Source organism: Peromyscus maniculatus, chromosome 13 (assembly GCF_049852395.1).
Source record: "Peromyscus maniculatus bairdii isolate BWxNUB_F1_BW_parent chromosome 13, HU_Pman_BW_mat_3.1, whole genome shotgun sequence".
NCBI lineage: Eukaryota > Metazoa > Chordata > Mammalia > Rodentia > Cricetidae > Peromyscus > Peromyscus maniculatus.
Window position 1 is genome coordinate 49561379 of NC_134864.1, and position 16600 is coordinate 49577978.

Genomic DNA, 16600 nt, shown 5'->3' on the forward strand with positions numbered 1-16600 from the left:
TCTGTTCAGTACCGCAGCATCTCCACCCGTGAGGGGGGCCGGGAAGCCGGACACCCTCCACAGGCAGTGCCGGTAACCACATCAGCAGTCCGCTGGGAACTTGGACGAAGATGAACCAACCTGAAATTTCGCACGTTTCTGCCTCTCTTTAGTTCTTTGCTCTATGTTTTTTAAATCATGCACTTGCTTCTTATAAAGAGTATGGATTCAAATTCATACGGCCTTTTCTTTGAAAACATCAGTTTTTTACTGAAAGGCTCATCAAACAAATGAACCCTTACTTAAGCACTGCTTCTCTGCGGTTGTGGACCGGAGGGAGAGTCCCCCGCCTAGCAGAGGCCCGCGCCCCAAACTGCCCGTCTTATTAAAGCACTGCCCGCTTCGCCCTGCTGTGCACTTCAACTGTAAAGCGCATGCGCGCACACTCCGTTCCCAGAGAAACCACGGCTCTCTCTGCAGCACTGTCCGTGACCTTCTCCACGGCCATTCTTTTCTCAAACTGCTGCTGAGCTTTCAGGCCTCTGATGACACAGGACAACCAATCACTAATCCCGACCCTTCTTTTTAATGTTCTGAATGAGGACATGGAATGATCACATGTAGCACTTGTGATTTACCTGTGAACTCAACCAGCTCCTTATTACAGAGTATCATTTTTATGTGTAACTACAAATACTCTCAGAATTGAATGTAGTGGGCCTGTCACTTTGGGGAAAATATAATCTGTCATGATAAAATTCAAGCTGTCAAGCTTTTTAAAAGCCAAGCTTGGGAACTTGTGCCTTCTGATGTAAGCCTGACACAGCTTTCCAGCGCTCACACTTCTTGCTAAGCACTGAAAACAAAAATGCGTTTTTAACATTATAAAGAAAGGGGAATCATGATTTTTCCAGATGACAGGATGTATCACAGAACTATGTACTAGTTAAAGATTCATTTACTATACAAGATGTAGCTCAATGAGTACAATGTAAAAGTTCACTGAGAAATATAAAATTCTATTACAATAAAACATCCTTATGGAGCTTTAGTGTAATACTACAGAGTATCAAAAAGTCTGAAAGCTTTAAAAATAACTTCCCCTCAAGTGTTTATGAGTGAGGACTGACTTCTAGCTTCTTTTTTAAAATAATAATTTATAAACCCTGTCTCAAAAAACCAGAAAAAAAAATTATTTAACTTTATTTTATGTGCACTGGTGTGAAGGCGTCAGATTCCCTGGAACTGGAGTTACAGTTTTGAGCTGCCATGTGGGTGCTAGGAATTGAACTCAGGTCCTCTGGAAAAGCAGCCAGTGCTCTTAACCTCTGAGCCTTCTCTCCAGTCCCCTTCTAGCTTCTTTAAAACAAATTCAAAGTGAAGACAGAGAAACATGAAAATCTACTTGTCTTTCTACAAAGTTATACATTAAAGAGATTTGTAAAAATGCAAATGAGATGTTTTCTCAATTTTTTGATGCAGAAAAAGTCATTTTTCAAAAATATGTTAACAAGATGGTGTGATTTTGATTGTCACAATGAGAGTGGATAACTGTAACATTGTTAAACATCCTACAATGCATGCAGATACCACAACAAGACATTAAAAAATTAGTAGAATCAAGCTTGAAAAATCCTGTGCTGGTTACAATGTATATTTTTTTTTTTTTTTTTTTTTTTTTTTTTTTTGGTTTTTCGAGACAGGGTTTCTCTGTGTAGATTTGCGCCTTTCCTGGAACTCACTTGGTAGCCCAGGCTGGCCTCGAACTCACAGAGATCCGCCTGGCTCTGCCTCCCGAGTGCTGGGATTAAAGGCGTGCGCCACCACCGCCCGGCTACAATGTATATTTTTAATTTTAATATATATAAACCAGCAAGTATCAATTTAATAAGGCCATATTTTTTTTTAGAGCCTTCAATAACTAGAGAGCCTTTAAAGGGTCTTAAGAACAAGAAACTCTAATAAAAGATTCATTTCAATATTGTAATAAAAGCACTTTACAACATCCGATGTCTACGGTTACATCTTAATACTATATTTGGTATTATGCGAGGTAATTAGCTAGAATAGTAAGGCAGGTTTTAGAAGCTCACCTGTTCTTTATGTGGTAATATATTGCTAAGGTCACACTGTGGAAGGAAAAAAAATTATTTGAAGCAATTCATTTTATCATTTTTAAGCAGGGCTGACCTTCCCAGAAGCCCTGAGACCTCAGTTAGACCAGTACCATAAAGGACACTTTTAGCACTCTGAATCCTTCCACACCTGGACAATGGGCATGCTTCTGTTGATTCTGATACGTGCAGATGCTTACACATCACTCCTGCCATTTGCCCTCCTCCCTACAGAACCTTCTATCCTGCGCAGGTGGTAGTACTGTACATATGTTTACACTGGAAACAGTAGGGATTTCTGCTTAGGCCGCAGATTGAAAATGACGTATACTTCACTATCCATTCAGTCACCATGGCCGTTAGCTCCCTGCCAGCAATGAGAAGTTCTGCACACTGAATAGAAGCATTTAAAATCGCTTCGGTGGGATTACTAAGGAAACTGAGTTCTGCTGACAGTTCTGCTCTCCTGAAGCGAGCAGGGCTGACCGCACAGCACAGCACAGCAGCGTCGATGGCAGGATTTCCAAATCAGTCAAGTGAAGCGGCCGGAGCAGCCACAACGCTTTAGACACGACATGACTCCTGAGTTTACCGCCAGTGACGTGACTAGGGAACAAACTGCTCCTTTTGCCATCTGCCCTGACAGCTAAAATGAAACTCAAATATTTGAGGGAAGGCAAATCTGAATTTTAGAAGTAGTTGTACATATTTTAAATGTAAAAATTTGGATTTTGTAACACTATTGGCATCAAAGATGGATACTTCTACAGTGCTTCAGTTTTACCCTCAGACTGATGTTAAAATCACACACAAAAAAACTGGTTCTGAAAAGGACCACTAAGATTTTCGTGACAGTTCATACAACAACCACATTTACGGACAAGGGAGGGAACCCACGTTTAGAACTGACGCAGCTAAGGTCCCAGCACACAGGCAGGCGCAGTTCTGTCTTCTCGTTAAGCAGTGGCTCCCACACTGCCTACACCGCAGTCTGAGCAATTGGCACTGGGCAAGACTTGGGTCTCAAAGGTTATTTCTGAAGTTCCAGGGTGAGTCCAGTGTGCCACAAAGTTTGGCAAGGGGCTATGGCTAAGATCAAAGGACTTGCCTGGACGCTTTTTGACAACGTAATCAATGCCTCACATGCATCTCCTTTCTTAAAGACGCCCGACAGCATCAATGAATTGAGGAAAGAGGCAAAAATGAGAAAAATGCATGTGCTCACAGACATGTATTTTTCTTTTCTTAGAGACAAGGTCTCACGTAGCCGAGGTTGGCCCTTAACTTGCTATGTAGCTGAGGATGATCTGGAACTCCTGGATCCTACCACCTCAGCCTCCCAACTGCTGGGATTACAGACATGAGCTGCCGTGTTCACTTGCAGGCATGTATTCCGGAAAAAGCTGTATGAGTTTTAATCTCCTTGAAAGTCATGCATTATTGCCTATGATAAACATTTTTCAAAACCTTTCCTAAAAGTCAATTTGCGCTAATTTTCTTGGTAAATGTTTATTTCACCAAGTAAATGTATTTATTTTTAAAATTTAATTAAAGAAGGCAAATTCAAACTATCCTTTCAAAAGTGGATTCCTAAAAATTAGGTTACACTGGGTTGGGGGAGGGGCATGAAACCTATTTGTTTGACCAAGGTTACTCTTTGAAAATATGTACTGAATTATATATAGAAAAATCAGAATCATTTGAGTTCAAAATGATCTGAGGGCTCTAAAGAAACTTCAGTGATCTTTTTTCTCATCGACTGAGGCTTTTCTAAATATCAGCACTCGGTGATCATCTGACAGATGACACACACAGGCCTGTGAGAACTGGCGTGAAGTTTTTGCTAAAACAATTTAATCTCAACTGCTGTTGTAAGTATGAGAAGAAAGATATAGTATGATGAATGAGAACTTAATTTTTTTTTTTTTTTTTTTTTTGGTTTTTCGAGACAGGGTTTCTCTGTGTAGCTTTGCGCCTTTCCTGGAGCTCACTTGGTAGCCCAGGCTGGCCTCGAACTCACAGCGATCCGCCTGGCTCTGCCTCCCGAGTGCTGGGATTAAAGGCGTGCGCCACCATCGCCCGGCTGAGAACTTAATTTTTAAATGAGGAAATTACTGATACTTGGCCAAAAAAAATTAAAAAAAAAAAAAAAGAAACAAAATTAATGTATAAGCTGATTACTATTTAGACTAAGGAGTAAAATTAGGAATAAAGGTATTAACACTCCAAACAAGCATTTCCCAAACTACATTAAAAAACAAAACAAAACAAAACAAAAACTTTACAAACAAAAAAGGAACACTTATTGGACAACGCCAATGTAGTGGGGAAGCTTTTTTTTTTTTTTTTTTTTTTGTCGTCACTGTTATAGACCTGAGCTCATCTTAGGGTATTTCCAACGTTATTTTCAACTATAATTTATGTACGAGGCTGCTCGTGTACTATGGTGCCAGTAGAGGACAAACTGTTCATTCAAAGAGTAGTTTACAAAACAGTAAGCATTGTCTTAGGCCTGTAACTGGTAGAAAACTAATTGATCTAGAAACATCTATTATATTCAACAGTACTTTCACAGTATAAATGCACCCAAGAGAGGCACACTTTTCCTGGAATTTCTTATTTGCTAACTGGCTCTCCTTTCCACCATGGAGTTTAAAATAAAATGGAAATTGAAAATTTACATTTAGTCCCTTAAAACTCAGTATCTAATTGACCCCAATGTCTTGAAGTGGGTGCTTAACAGGATAATCAAATGACTTGAGATGCTTTTAGCAGAGGCTCTGTGGCTCAGCGCTCGCTCGCTCGGCAGCCTAGTGTACTCACCATTTTATTGTGGTTCTAAGGTTAGGCTGGCTGACTGTGCTGTCATCTAGAAATATTGTTGAGCATGAGCTATACTTTTTAGTAAGCTGCCCTGGAGATACCTGAAGGGGAAGGGAAATAGAAGAGAATGTCACAGTAAGTTAAACCTATAAAATGTGTTCTTTTCCCTTGGTTAAAATGTCAAATGATAAAGCATTAAGGTATTTGCACAGTCTATGAACTGCCTCAGTCTAACAGCATGTGTGGCTCTGCGGGGAACCCACTGGAAGCTTTGAATGTCCACAGATCGTGTTGGAGGAGTGGGCTATAAAATGCAGCTCTTGGTATGGTACCTATACATCAAACCTGGCAAGTTCCTATTATCAATTTCCTTTATAAACGTTATAAAAAAGTTTTAAGTAAGGTTTCAGTATTCTCTCTTAAACAAAAGCAGCTTTCTACTTCTACACAGTACTTTAATAAAACACAATGCCTTGAATACTGGCACAAGAGCGTCTTCGTACAGTAAACACAAGGCACACACCAAGTATCTTGTGGGCTCACAGTGTTCTCAAGTCAGAGTTGGTGTGGCTGGCTGCTGGCCTGCCACAGGCCGGTTTCTCTGGGCCCCTTCCCTTAAGCGCTAACATTTCCTCTCATCTGAAAACAGAAGGCAAAGGCAGCTTTGGGACATTAACTTTCATTTCATGTGTAAGTGCAGTGCCATTATGTTCCTGAAATGAAAACCTCAAGTGTTGTTTCCCCTAGTTATTCAGCACACATGGCAACCGGCTGCTCCCTGCAGTGGATACCTTTTTCTCCCTCTTTGTCCTTGAACCCCATCTACTTTCCAGCACATCTCTGCCAACAACCACACCACAGAAGGGTTCTCTTTGGGTACTCCTAAACTGCCTGCAGGATATCCCCCAGACAAATCTAAGCTTCTCCAGAAAAGGACTCGAAACACCCCTACCACCAAATGCTGAGCACACAATCTTAACAGCTTATGGAGTTCAAATATTTGAAGAATTATTAGTTAAGAATTATAAGGCTGGAGATGTAGCTCATTGGTAGAGCACTTGACTAGTATGCTGGCCCTGGGTTCAACTCTAGAGCTGAAAAATTAACTATAAATTGGGAGATGAATCTTACTACAGATATAAGCTAGTGACGAACTTTCTACAGTGTCACTGGAAAGAAGACAATTAACTTTTTGAGCCCTCTCAACTATCTTTAAAACACTTTAGAAGTATCCATTCATTGGCAAAGACTGCAAGAATACAGCAATATCAGACAATGAAACACCTAAAGTATGGTAAGACCCATATGGTCCATGGTCAAATAGCGTCACTGAATAAAGATCAACAGCAACATTCTTTAAAACAAATACCAATAACAGCATTCTTAAGAAACACAAAACCACTAATTCAGATGCGCCTTCCTTTCCTCCTATCATTAATGATTTCTATCATACTATCACTTTGCCCATCAGTACTTTCTCATAAACACATGAAAAATGGGGTAGGCAGAAGACGAGTTGAAAGGGCAGAGCATGTAAAAACTGCTAGATGCTCACAATCAGAAATACCTACGAGGTAGATAAAACAGGTTCTATGTGTTTCACACCGAAGTCACTTGCTCCCTATCAAAATACCCCAGATGTTATGTTTTTTCAAAAGTACTATCTGAAAGGTTAATTTTTTTTAAACTATAAGTGTTCTAATTATATCTAAAGCTGTGATGTTTCTTAAGCTATTCAGTTAACATGAGTACTTTTCATTATCTGGATGTTAAACTATATACTTTTATATGCCCAAAAGACAAATACAACATGAAAAATGAAACTGAGTTTCAGTGAAATGCTTTTATTCCGGTAGAAGATACCTTTTAGGGTCACTATTATAGGCTGAGGATCTCAAATCAAAATATCTTGGGATAGAAAATACTGTAGGAGTGTTGGCTAGTGTTCTGTGAACTTGACACAAGCTAGAGTCATTTTGGAAGAGGAAACCTCAACTGAAAAAATGCTCCCTTTAGACTGGCCTAGGGGCAAACCTGCAGTCATTTTCTTGACTGATGATTGATGAGGGCGGGTCTGGCTCACCATGGGTGGTGCCACCTCTGGGTGCTGTAAGAAAGCAGGCTAAGCAAGCCATGGAGAGCTAGGCAGTAAGTAGCACTTCTTCATGGTCTCCTGCAGTAGTTCCCCCCCCCCCCCCCCCCCCCCCCGCCAATTCCTGCTCTGACTTCCCTCCGTGATGATGGACTGTGATGGGAAAGAAGAAGCAAAACAAACCCTTTCCTACCCAAGCTGATTTTACTCGTGGTATTTCATCACAGCAACAGAAACCCTAACCAAGACAGTGGGCTTTAGAATATTCATATACACACACACATACATTTATCTCCTGGGGAGAGGACCCAAGCCGCAGCACAGACACTTTTGTCTGTGTTCCTCACTTACACAAACAGTCTAAAGGTAATTCTGTCAGTTTTTGCCTGCTACTTCATCACATGGGGTCAGCTCTGGAATTTTCCACTTAAGGTGTTAGGTTGGCACTTAAAACGTTTCAGATTTCAGCTTCTGGAACATCATGGATTTCAAATTAAGGAAGTGCAACTTGTATTAAGGAATAATAGAGCTTATACATGGTAACAAAATCAATTTTGACAAAGAAACTTAGATGGGAATTAAAATGAAGTGGAAATAAAATATAAACCTTCTGGTGACACTTCCTCCCATTTCCCTCCATATACATGGTTTCTAACTGTGCGTGTATACTGGCTGGTCTTTGGAAACAGTAAAAGATTTAATTAGATACAGTCTTCTAGCCCCTAAGTGTGCATGTAGCCAATCAGTGACTTACTGGCTAGCAACACCAAACACTGCTCCCATCAGTTCAGAGTCCATTCATCTATTCAGCTCACAACAGCAGCCACATCTACTCACCACTGCTGCCCCCTTCAGGCCACACTCCCAGTGTCCAGGGAGAAAACTTAACACAAAATCTCGCCACTAACCAATACACAGCACTTGTGTCCAGCTACTCCAACTTGTCCGTCTGGAAACTGGACAAGGGCAGAAGTGAATCTCTGAGCAATGCCTCCAACACAGCCGCCAAAGGGAACTTTCTCCTGATGTTGTTTAAAAACTTAGTAACTTCCAGCTGTGGTTAACCTTACCTTTGCTGGCTTGTAACCTCCATAAACTATACTAATAAACCTAAGCCTACAAAATGTTTTAAAAAAGGCAGCAAAGCCCACTACTAACAGGTGGTTCCTAAAATAGAGACAAAGAATACCATGTTTATTTTTCGGTCAGCACATGCATGCATGGGTACCATGTGCATACTTGGTGCCTGCAGAGGTCAGAAGAGACCCTTAGAGCCTCCAGAACTGAAGCTGTGGGTTGTTGTGAGCCACCATGTTGGTGCAGGAAACCAAACTCGGGTCCTCTGGAAGAGCAGGAAGCCCTCTTAACCATTGAGCCGTCTTCCCAGCCTCCAAACATGGATGCTAAATTCATTTAAACACCATGGAATGACCACAAACTTATTTCTTTGACATTTCACTTGAATTAAAGGAATAAAATTTTCTATCAAGATGCAGGAAACAAGACTGACAGAGGATTTTTAATACTTTAGAAGATAAAAAATTAAACTAGGTATGGTGGTGCATGCCTACAACCCCAACACTCCAGAGACGGAGACAGGAGGATCAGGATAGCCCACTGGACCAGTGAACCTACATCTGATTTCCAAGTTTGGTCTCAAACACCAAAAAGAGATGGCATGGCAGCACAACAGTGGTGCCTATGGAGACCTAAGGGTACAGGAGTATGAGTAGACTCAGAACCCAGAGCCACAGCGCGTCGGGAGGTGAGCTAAAACATGAACCAGAAGCCAAAGTCAGCTGGTCCGCCTGGTCCCATCTTACATAGACTTCTCTGTAGAGCGGCTGACGCCGACAGTTTAGAGAGACCAGTCTTGGAGATGCAAGGGCAGAAGAGTGCACTGAGGAGGAGCAGAACTGCCTCACGCTGCTAATTTTTAGAAAGCAAGCAAACTTGTAATTCCCAGGAAGAAATTTGAGACAGCCTTCTCTGAAGAAACTCAACTGCCCTGTAGATTGGGGCCCCAGAAAGAGATACTGGGGCCCCCCAAGGTAGCTTGGCATCCAAATCCTTGCAATGCGACCCTTCAGTTAAGAGTGTATGTTACTTCCAGTCACAGAAGGCCAAGAGCCAGCCACACAGTGGAGGGAGAGGCCTCCAGCAAGGCAGGTGAAGACGAGGAAACGGGAATTAATAGGAATGCTAAAACTTCAGTAGCAAATGAGGACTCAGGGAAAACCTGGGAAGGGTTGAAACACAAAGCAAAGGACTCACCAAGAACAAAAAGACAGACTAGAAAGTGAGGGGGAGAGAGAAGGTAGACAGGTGTACTGAAACTCTAGCCTAGAGGTCCAGCATCTGAGTAACAAAAATATATATATATATATAAAAAAAAAAAAAAAAGGTAGCACAAGAAACACAAGAAAAAAAAAAAAAACAAAACTCAGAAGAAACTGTTTGCAGACCTACTGGCTCTGAATAAAATTAAAAGGTCCATAACAAATCATATCATAATATTTCAGAATCCTGGACAGTAAGTACTTAAAGCCTCCAGAAAGGGGAATGTCTCTATATCATACAACAGCAATAGATTTTTAAAAACTTTATCGATTCTTTGTGAATTTCATATCATATACCCCAAATCCATTTATTTCGCTGTCCCTCCGCATCCGCCCTCCGCCCTGGAAACTTCACTTCCAAAACAAAAGAAAAAAATCTTGCCTTGGATCTGCAGGAGTGCATGAAGGGCTAGTCCTGCAGACCCAAAACTGCAGGATCTCCATGACACAGGACAACGGCAGGATATCCAAGAGGAGTCCCAGTGAGGGCCCAGCATTGCTAGTACAGCAGGAGTCAGAGGGTTCGAACCAGACCAAAGACTCTTTGCAATGAACATTTGCAAATAAAGATGTTTGGCAAAGGGGTATACTGTGTGAAATGCGTTACACACTGCAAGCTTCCAAGGTAACACATTTTTAATGGCAGCACTATACCTTGGGGATACAGCCCAGGGACACCTGCCTAGCATGTGTGAAGAGCTGAGTTCAATCCCCAGGACCATAAAAGAAAATAAAATAAAATAAACAAAACCACTATGTACTTGAGACTGTCACAGAAAAGTATCCTAAGGACTATGGAAATTAGTTCCAACCTAGAACTCCATGTATAGGAGGAATTCTCCAGGCCAGGTCACTACAAATACTGTGTCCTTTCCCAAGAAAAGGGGTCCAGTACAGTGTAAGAAGACAGAGAATCGAGGCCACGGAGGAACCAACACAAGAGAGCAGTCATGTGAGACCCCCGTAACTTCAAAGCCATATCCCAGGAAAAATAGGGAAGAGGCCTAAGCCAAACCCAGCCTCACTGCTCTAGGACGCCAAAGGCTGTGCAGGGCCTGCAGGAGAAAACCAGAACGCATGTACTCTAGTAGATGGGAGTAGTTTTGACAGGCATGTGACAAATGTGACAATGTTTGGGGTAAAAAGGATGTCTGCTAAGAAAGAGGCAAGTGCAAATGGTCTGGAAATGAACTCTACACCAAAAGCAAGACTGGGAAGCCAAGAGACCAGCCAAGGCTGCACACTGTATTTGGCTGTGTAAGCTAATGTGAGCTAGGAAAAGGGAGTCACCTAAAGGGCCTAGAGAATCCAGATTCAAAACTACGGAGAGAAAGAATTATGGTGTGGAAAGAGGAGTAATATGACCCAGCAATTAACAATGTGCACAGTCATAACAAAAATACTGACTTATGATTTCACAAAAATAGTATGTGTGTTGAGGAAATTCAAGAGAGAAATAATGGTCACAATGGAAAACAACTTCCACCTATTATGGGAAATCAGCAGACAGTACCAAAATGAATGGTTTGTTACTTCAATTACAAATTAGACTAAGGCACTGGAGAGATGGTTCCGTGAGCTCTTAACTGCTCCTGTCCAGACTCAGTTCAGTTCCCAGCACTCACCTCAGGCGGCTCACAACTCCCTTTAACTTCAGTTCCAGGATCTGATTCCCTCTTCCAGCCTCTGAAGGCACCTGGACCCATAAATACACATAAACTCTTGCAGGCACATACACATACACATAAATAATAAGCAAATCTTAAGAGAAATCAGAATAAAAAAGGAAAAAAAATCCAAGCATGTCTCTATATTATAACCATGTTATATAACTATAAGTAAATAAAAATGTCAGAATCCTGTTTTAAAAAATAGTATTATGTCAGACTTATATATACTTATGTCCATAAGTAAATTTGTTATTTGAGAAAAGAATTTTGGAAAATGTGCAAAAACAGTCTACACTAACAGCACTGCATTCCCACTATATTTTCTAGACGTTACTGCAAACATACTTTTAATTCAAACTACGAATTTCTTAAGTTTCCAACTATTTACTTACATGGTTTAAATGGTTGCTCTTCCTCTTTTCACGCACTAAGAATAAAAAAAATTAACTGATCAATTCTGATACAAATGCCACAGAAAAATAAAAGTAGTTGCTACTTCTCTGATGGGTTACCAACATGCAAAGTAAGATAAAATTCAGTTCTACTTTAAAAAATAGTTTCTAACGAAACAAATTTGTCAAAATAAACTCCATGAAGTAAATCTAAAACCTAAATTTTACTTTTTTAGCTATCATATAATATAGTAGGCACAAACAAGAATTTTCATATACAAAAGAAATGACAAAATAAATGAGGGCAGGTGAGAGATTCAGCTAATAAAAATTATGTTATACATCCACACACTAAGCCTAGCTTAATGGGCATTTCAATGCGTGTGCTAACCTAACTGAACACGACCTCTACAGCATATAAATTCCAGAAAGAGACTTGGCCACACCATTTCCCCACCCTGTCTCCTCTGTGAGCACTAGACTGCACTCTAGACACATATTCCTTCCCACTAATAAGAGAGGGGCACAGAAAGCTTTTCTTTTTCTTTTGTTTTTTCAGTGTTTCTCTGTGTTGCCCTGGCTGTCCTGGAACTGGCTCTGTAGACCAGGCTGGCCTCGAACTCACAGAGATCTACCTGTCTCCCTCCGCCTTACGAGTGCTGGGATTAAAGGTGTGCACCGCCACCTCTGGCTAAGATAACTTTTCTTATTGCTTCCTCACCCTGTATATAAAAAAAGCCCGGGGCTGAAGAAATGGCTCAGGGGTTAAGAGCACTGACTGCTCTTCCAAAGGACCTGAGTTCAATTCCCAGTACCCACATGGCAGCTCACAACTGTCCGTAATTCCAGTTCCAGAGGACCCAATATCCATGGCAAAATACCAACGTACATAAAATAAAAATAAATAAATTAAAAAAAAAAAAAAGAAAAGCCCACAGCACATAAAGAGATACAGCAGTACTAACCAGAATCAATAGCTCAAGACAAGGGGTTGGGGATTTAGCTCAGTGGTAGAGCACTTGCCTAGCAAGCGCAAGGCCCTGGGGGTTAGGTCCTCAGCTGGGGGGGGGGGGGGAAGCATAGCTCAAGATGGGCAAAATAGACACAAACTATGAAAATGCAGGCTAGAAGTACCACCACTCCCCTTTTTAAAACTGGGCTGCATTATTGCATTATTCCCAGTATTACTGTAGAATCCTCACTTCTTATATTCACACTGTTATAATCAACAGAAAGTTACTTAACTTTTTTAGAAAAAAATGGGAAAGACGTTAACCAAACAATACAGAAAACAGTACAGAAAAATTCCATAGTTCAGACTCTCAACCGAAAATTCACATACTAGCAAACCTAGGAAATATTAGGGTATGTTTGCTCTGAGTTTTGTTGCAACAAAATGAAGAGGTTTTAAATAGCATGAAATTTTTCTTTTCTTTTTTTTTTTAAGCCTGAAAATTTTGAGTCACATAAATCTGGGTGTGACACAGGCTTACTGGGTGGGCAGCGCTATATGAAGTAAGGTCAAAATGACCATATACAACACACTTGTTTTGGTGGTTCACCTAAAAATCTAACAGAACCCTAAATTCTATCATTCGTCTTTAAAACACACTACTGGATTAAGGAAAAGGAAAGAGGCAGACAGCTGTAAATCCATGTCACTTCCAAATCACATATCTGCAGCCAACAAGGTGGGGATGTGTCTACAAAATCTACATGTTCTCCCTAAAAGAGTAATATTAAAGCAAACATATCATCACATATCAAAGATAAGTAGATGAGAAGTTTAAGTCAATATACAAATTCCATGAAATATTTTCAGGCTTTCCTCAGTGGGAAAAAAAGTTTCTTACCATCCGTCTGAGATTTGCTGAGGAAAATTGTGCTTGCCCTGGGGTGGTCAGAAGGGTTTGATTCCAAAGCTAAATCTACAGAAGGAAAGAGAAAGATATGATTGTTTCGGGAGAAACACAGGCATGATTAACACTTCTAACTTTTAGAGAAGGGTTTTTAGACAGGAACATGAGGACAATAAAGGCAACAACAAAAATTCTACTTGAAAACTGCAGCATCTCTTCATTCAGGTGGAATTTAACAGCTATGGCTTCAACTCTTTAAATGTATACCTAAGTAATCTTAGGACACTTTAATAGAATCATATATATGCCCTTCACCCCTACTTATCTAACATACATGCTCAATATATCAAATATGCTACTGCAAGGACAACTGGTTTTAATAAACATTCTGTAACCACTTAGTTCTAAATTCAATAGATGAGAGAACTTGTTTAGTTCGCTGTTTATGTGGGAGCAATCCATCATGAAGATTTAGGGCTACACAAAAATTCAAAGGCCTAATCCACATAACCTCCATGAATACAAACTGATTTTTAACTTTTAGCTTCAATTTCCAAGATTGTAATCACTCATTTCTTGCTGAAGTCTACTTTGAGAGCAAGATGAGATAATCTTCTATTTAACTAAGGACACAAGACAGGCTTTCTTTCTTTTTCTTTTATTTATTTTGTTTTTGTTTTTCCAAGACAGGGTTTCTCTGTGTAGCCCTCGATATCCTGGAACTCACTCTGTAGACCAGGCTATCCTTGATTTCACAGACATCTGCCTGCCTCTGCTTCTGCCTGTGCCTCCCGAGTGCTGGTATTAAAGGCATGTGCTACATTGTCCAGCACAAGACAGACTCTCAACTAACCACAATGAACACTTTGCCATCACATGGGATAAGGAAGTTATAATGAGAAAGGGAAAACAAAAACTATGACATTCCTAAGCAATGCTCATCTCAAAGTCACTTAACCATTCTTGTCAGAACTGGAACAAGATCCAGGCAGAGAAATAGTATGGCAACATATCCCAAACCTTGCCAGCCAGTACTCTCCTTTGAAAAGGGGGTTTAGAGGTGAATCACAGTGCATCCACTACCCCCTTGGCTTTTACAGAATACACACTTGACATATTCCACTCTACTGGGCTGGAGAGTGGGTCCAGTAGTTAGCATACTGTTCTTTGGAGGGTCCGAGTTCAGCTCCTAGCACCCACCTGAAGTGGCTCATAGCTGCCTGTCACTCCAGTCCCAGGGCACCTGATGCTCTCTTCTGGCCCCTCCGGCACCCACACTTGTGCGCACACACCAGTAAGAAAACAGAACTCTACAAGCCCCACTCCAGCAACACTGCCGTCTGCCTCAGCATTCCCGAGCGTCTATACGTAGAACTCCTTTTCCTTCCTCCGAGAAACAAGCACAGTCTTACATGAACACAATTCAGGACTCCCAGTGTAACGGAATTTGAATCACCTACTTTCTTTTATTTTTACATTATTTATTGAGAGATAGTACCTCACTATGTATAGTTTAGGCTGGCCTTGAACTCTTGGATCTTTCTGCCTCAGCCTTAAGAGGGCTAAGATTACAGGTGTGCACCAGCTAAAAAAACTATTCTGAAAGACACCCCCACACAAAATTATTTTTAAGGTTTTCTGACATCTTTAAGTGTGACATAAAGTTAGCTATGTGGAAAACAAAGCCATGTGTGCATGGAGGGACAGGCAGAGAGCTTGTGTTTCTAATCTAAAGCTCTTTTCTGAAGAGACTACTTCCTTCTAAAAAGAAAACAGATCGCCATTTGCATTCAAATGTAGTCTGCAGATGATACTATTAAAAAGTTTAGAGAAACAGTCACATTATGTAGCAGTCTCTGTGCCATGATTAAGTTTAAAGACAAAAGTTCAGTAGACAGGGCTGAAGTTATAGACAGCTCAGTCAGCAGAGTGTTTCCCTGCACTCGATCTTCAGACCTGGAAAAAAAAAATCCAAGGAATTTCACAAGTACAAGAAAATGAAGTATTAAAATTCAAGAGGACTAAGTTAAAACATACACGCACAACCGAGGGGCTGGCGAGATGCTCAGCAGTTCAGAGCATCTGTTCTTGAAAAGACCTAGGTTGGGTTCTCAGCACTCATGTGGGGTGGCTCACAGTGGCCTGTAACAACAACTTCGGGAGATTTAACATCCTTTTCTGGCCTCCTGAGATACACATATGTGCACATACACTCAGGTACACAATACAGCCTCATGGACTATTCCATAATCCTAAAATTTTCTTTGTATCCCCATAAGATACAGCGCCCCCCTCCAGCAGGAAGTAGTAAGAGAAGCTACACCCAAATTCCCAAATTATATGTAATTTTACTTAGTTAAGGTTAAAACCTTCCTTTTTTTAAAAAAAGGGGGGGGAGTGCTGTGGGATGTTCTGTATGTCCTGTGGGGGAGCCCGTTCTTGGGTTCCTCGTGGCTTCACCCAGCAGGTCCTCATAGAGGATGATTAGGACCACGGGCCTGAGTGCAGGTATCTGAGACGATCTGTACTTGGCTGTGCTGGGGGATGGTCTGTATGTCAAGTTGCTATGATTGGTCAATAAATAAAACACTGATTGGCTGTGGCTAGGCAGGAAGTATAGGCGGGACTAACAGAGAGGAGAAATAAAAGAACAGGAAGGCAGGTGTCACTGCCGGCTGCCCACAAGGACAAGCCACATGTGAAGATGCCGGTAAGCCACGAGCCACGTGGCAGGGTATAGATTTATGGAAATGGATTAATTTAAGCTATAAGAGCAGTTAGCAAGAAGCCTGCCACGACCATACAGTTTATAAAGCAATATAAGTCTCCGTGTTTACTTGGTTGGGTCTGAGCGGCTATGGGACTGGTGGGTGACAACAATTTGTCCTGACTGTGGGCAAGGCAGGAAAACTCTAGCTACACATCCACATAAAATAAATTTAAAAAAAAAAAAAAAAAAAAGCCAAGTCAAGATGTACTATTAGGGACCTAAAGGCAAACTCCAAGGTTGTGATAAGATCAATGACAACATGTCTTGGAGAAAAAGTTTTGAAGTGGGTATATGTCCCAGGGATGGCCAATCAGTCACAAATCTCAAGACTTCTCAAAAGCCCGAGGAGAAAGGCTGTAGGAGCATTAGCTAGTTAAGAGATGCAGTGGTTCACTGCAGGAAAGCCTTCCAGCAGAGACGAACAGAGGGGAGCAGAATCAAAATGTGTTCTGAGATCATACAATTCACAGGTCAAGCGAAACCTAGTTTACCTCCCTCTGGACTCCTCACATACACACACTGATTTTGAGATAGATTTCCATTGATGGATAATTGTAAACAA

The 16600-nt window shown here is 41.0% G+C and overlaps 1 protein-coding gene across 4 annotated transcripts in view; it reads right to left on the minus strand.

Moving 5' to 3' along the window:
- Positions 1 to 16600, minus strand: part of Ccnyl1 (cyclin Y like 1) — a 37951-nt gene that overhangs the window by 12804 nt on the left and 8547 nt on the right. For 2 of the 4 annotated variants that reach the window (XM_076550241.1, XM_006974994.4), the window contains 4 exons: positions 13263 to 13337; positions 11410 to 11444; positions 4917 to 5017; positions 2073 to 2108 (listed from right to left, as the gene is read on the minus strand). In XM_076550241.1, the coding sequence (XP_076406356.1) occupies positions 2073 to 2108; positions 4917 to 5017; positions 11410 to 11444; positions 13263 to 13337 (247 nt within the window). Of the gene's footprint in view, positions 1 to 2072; positions 2109 to 4916; positions 5018 to 10972; positions 11044 to 11409; positions 11445 to 13262; positions 13338 to 16600 lie in introns of all 4 variants that reach the window. The other 2 variants (XM_042260223.2, XM_006974995.4) reach the window with 2 other exon arrangements.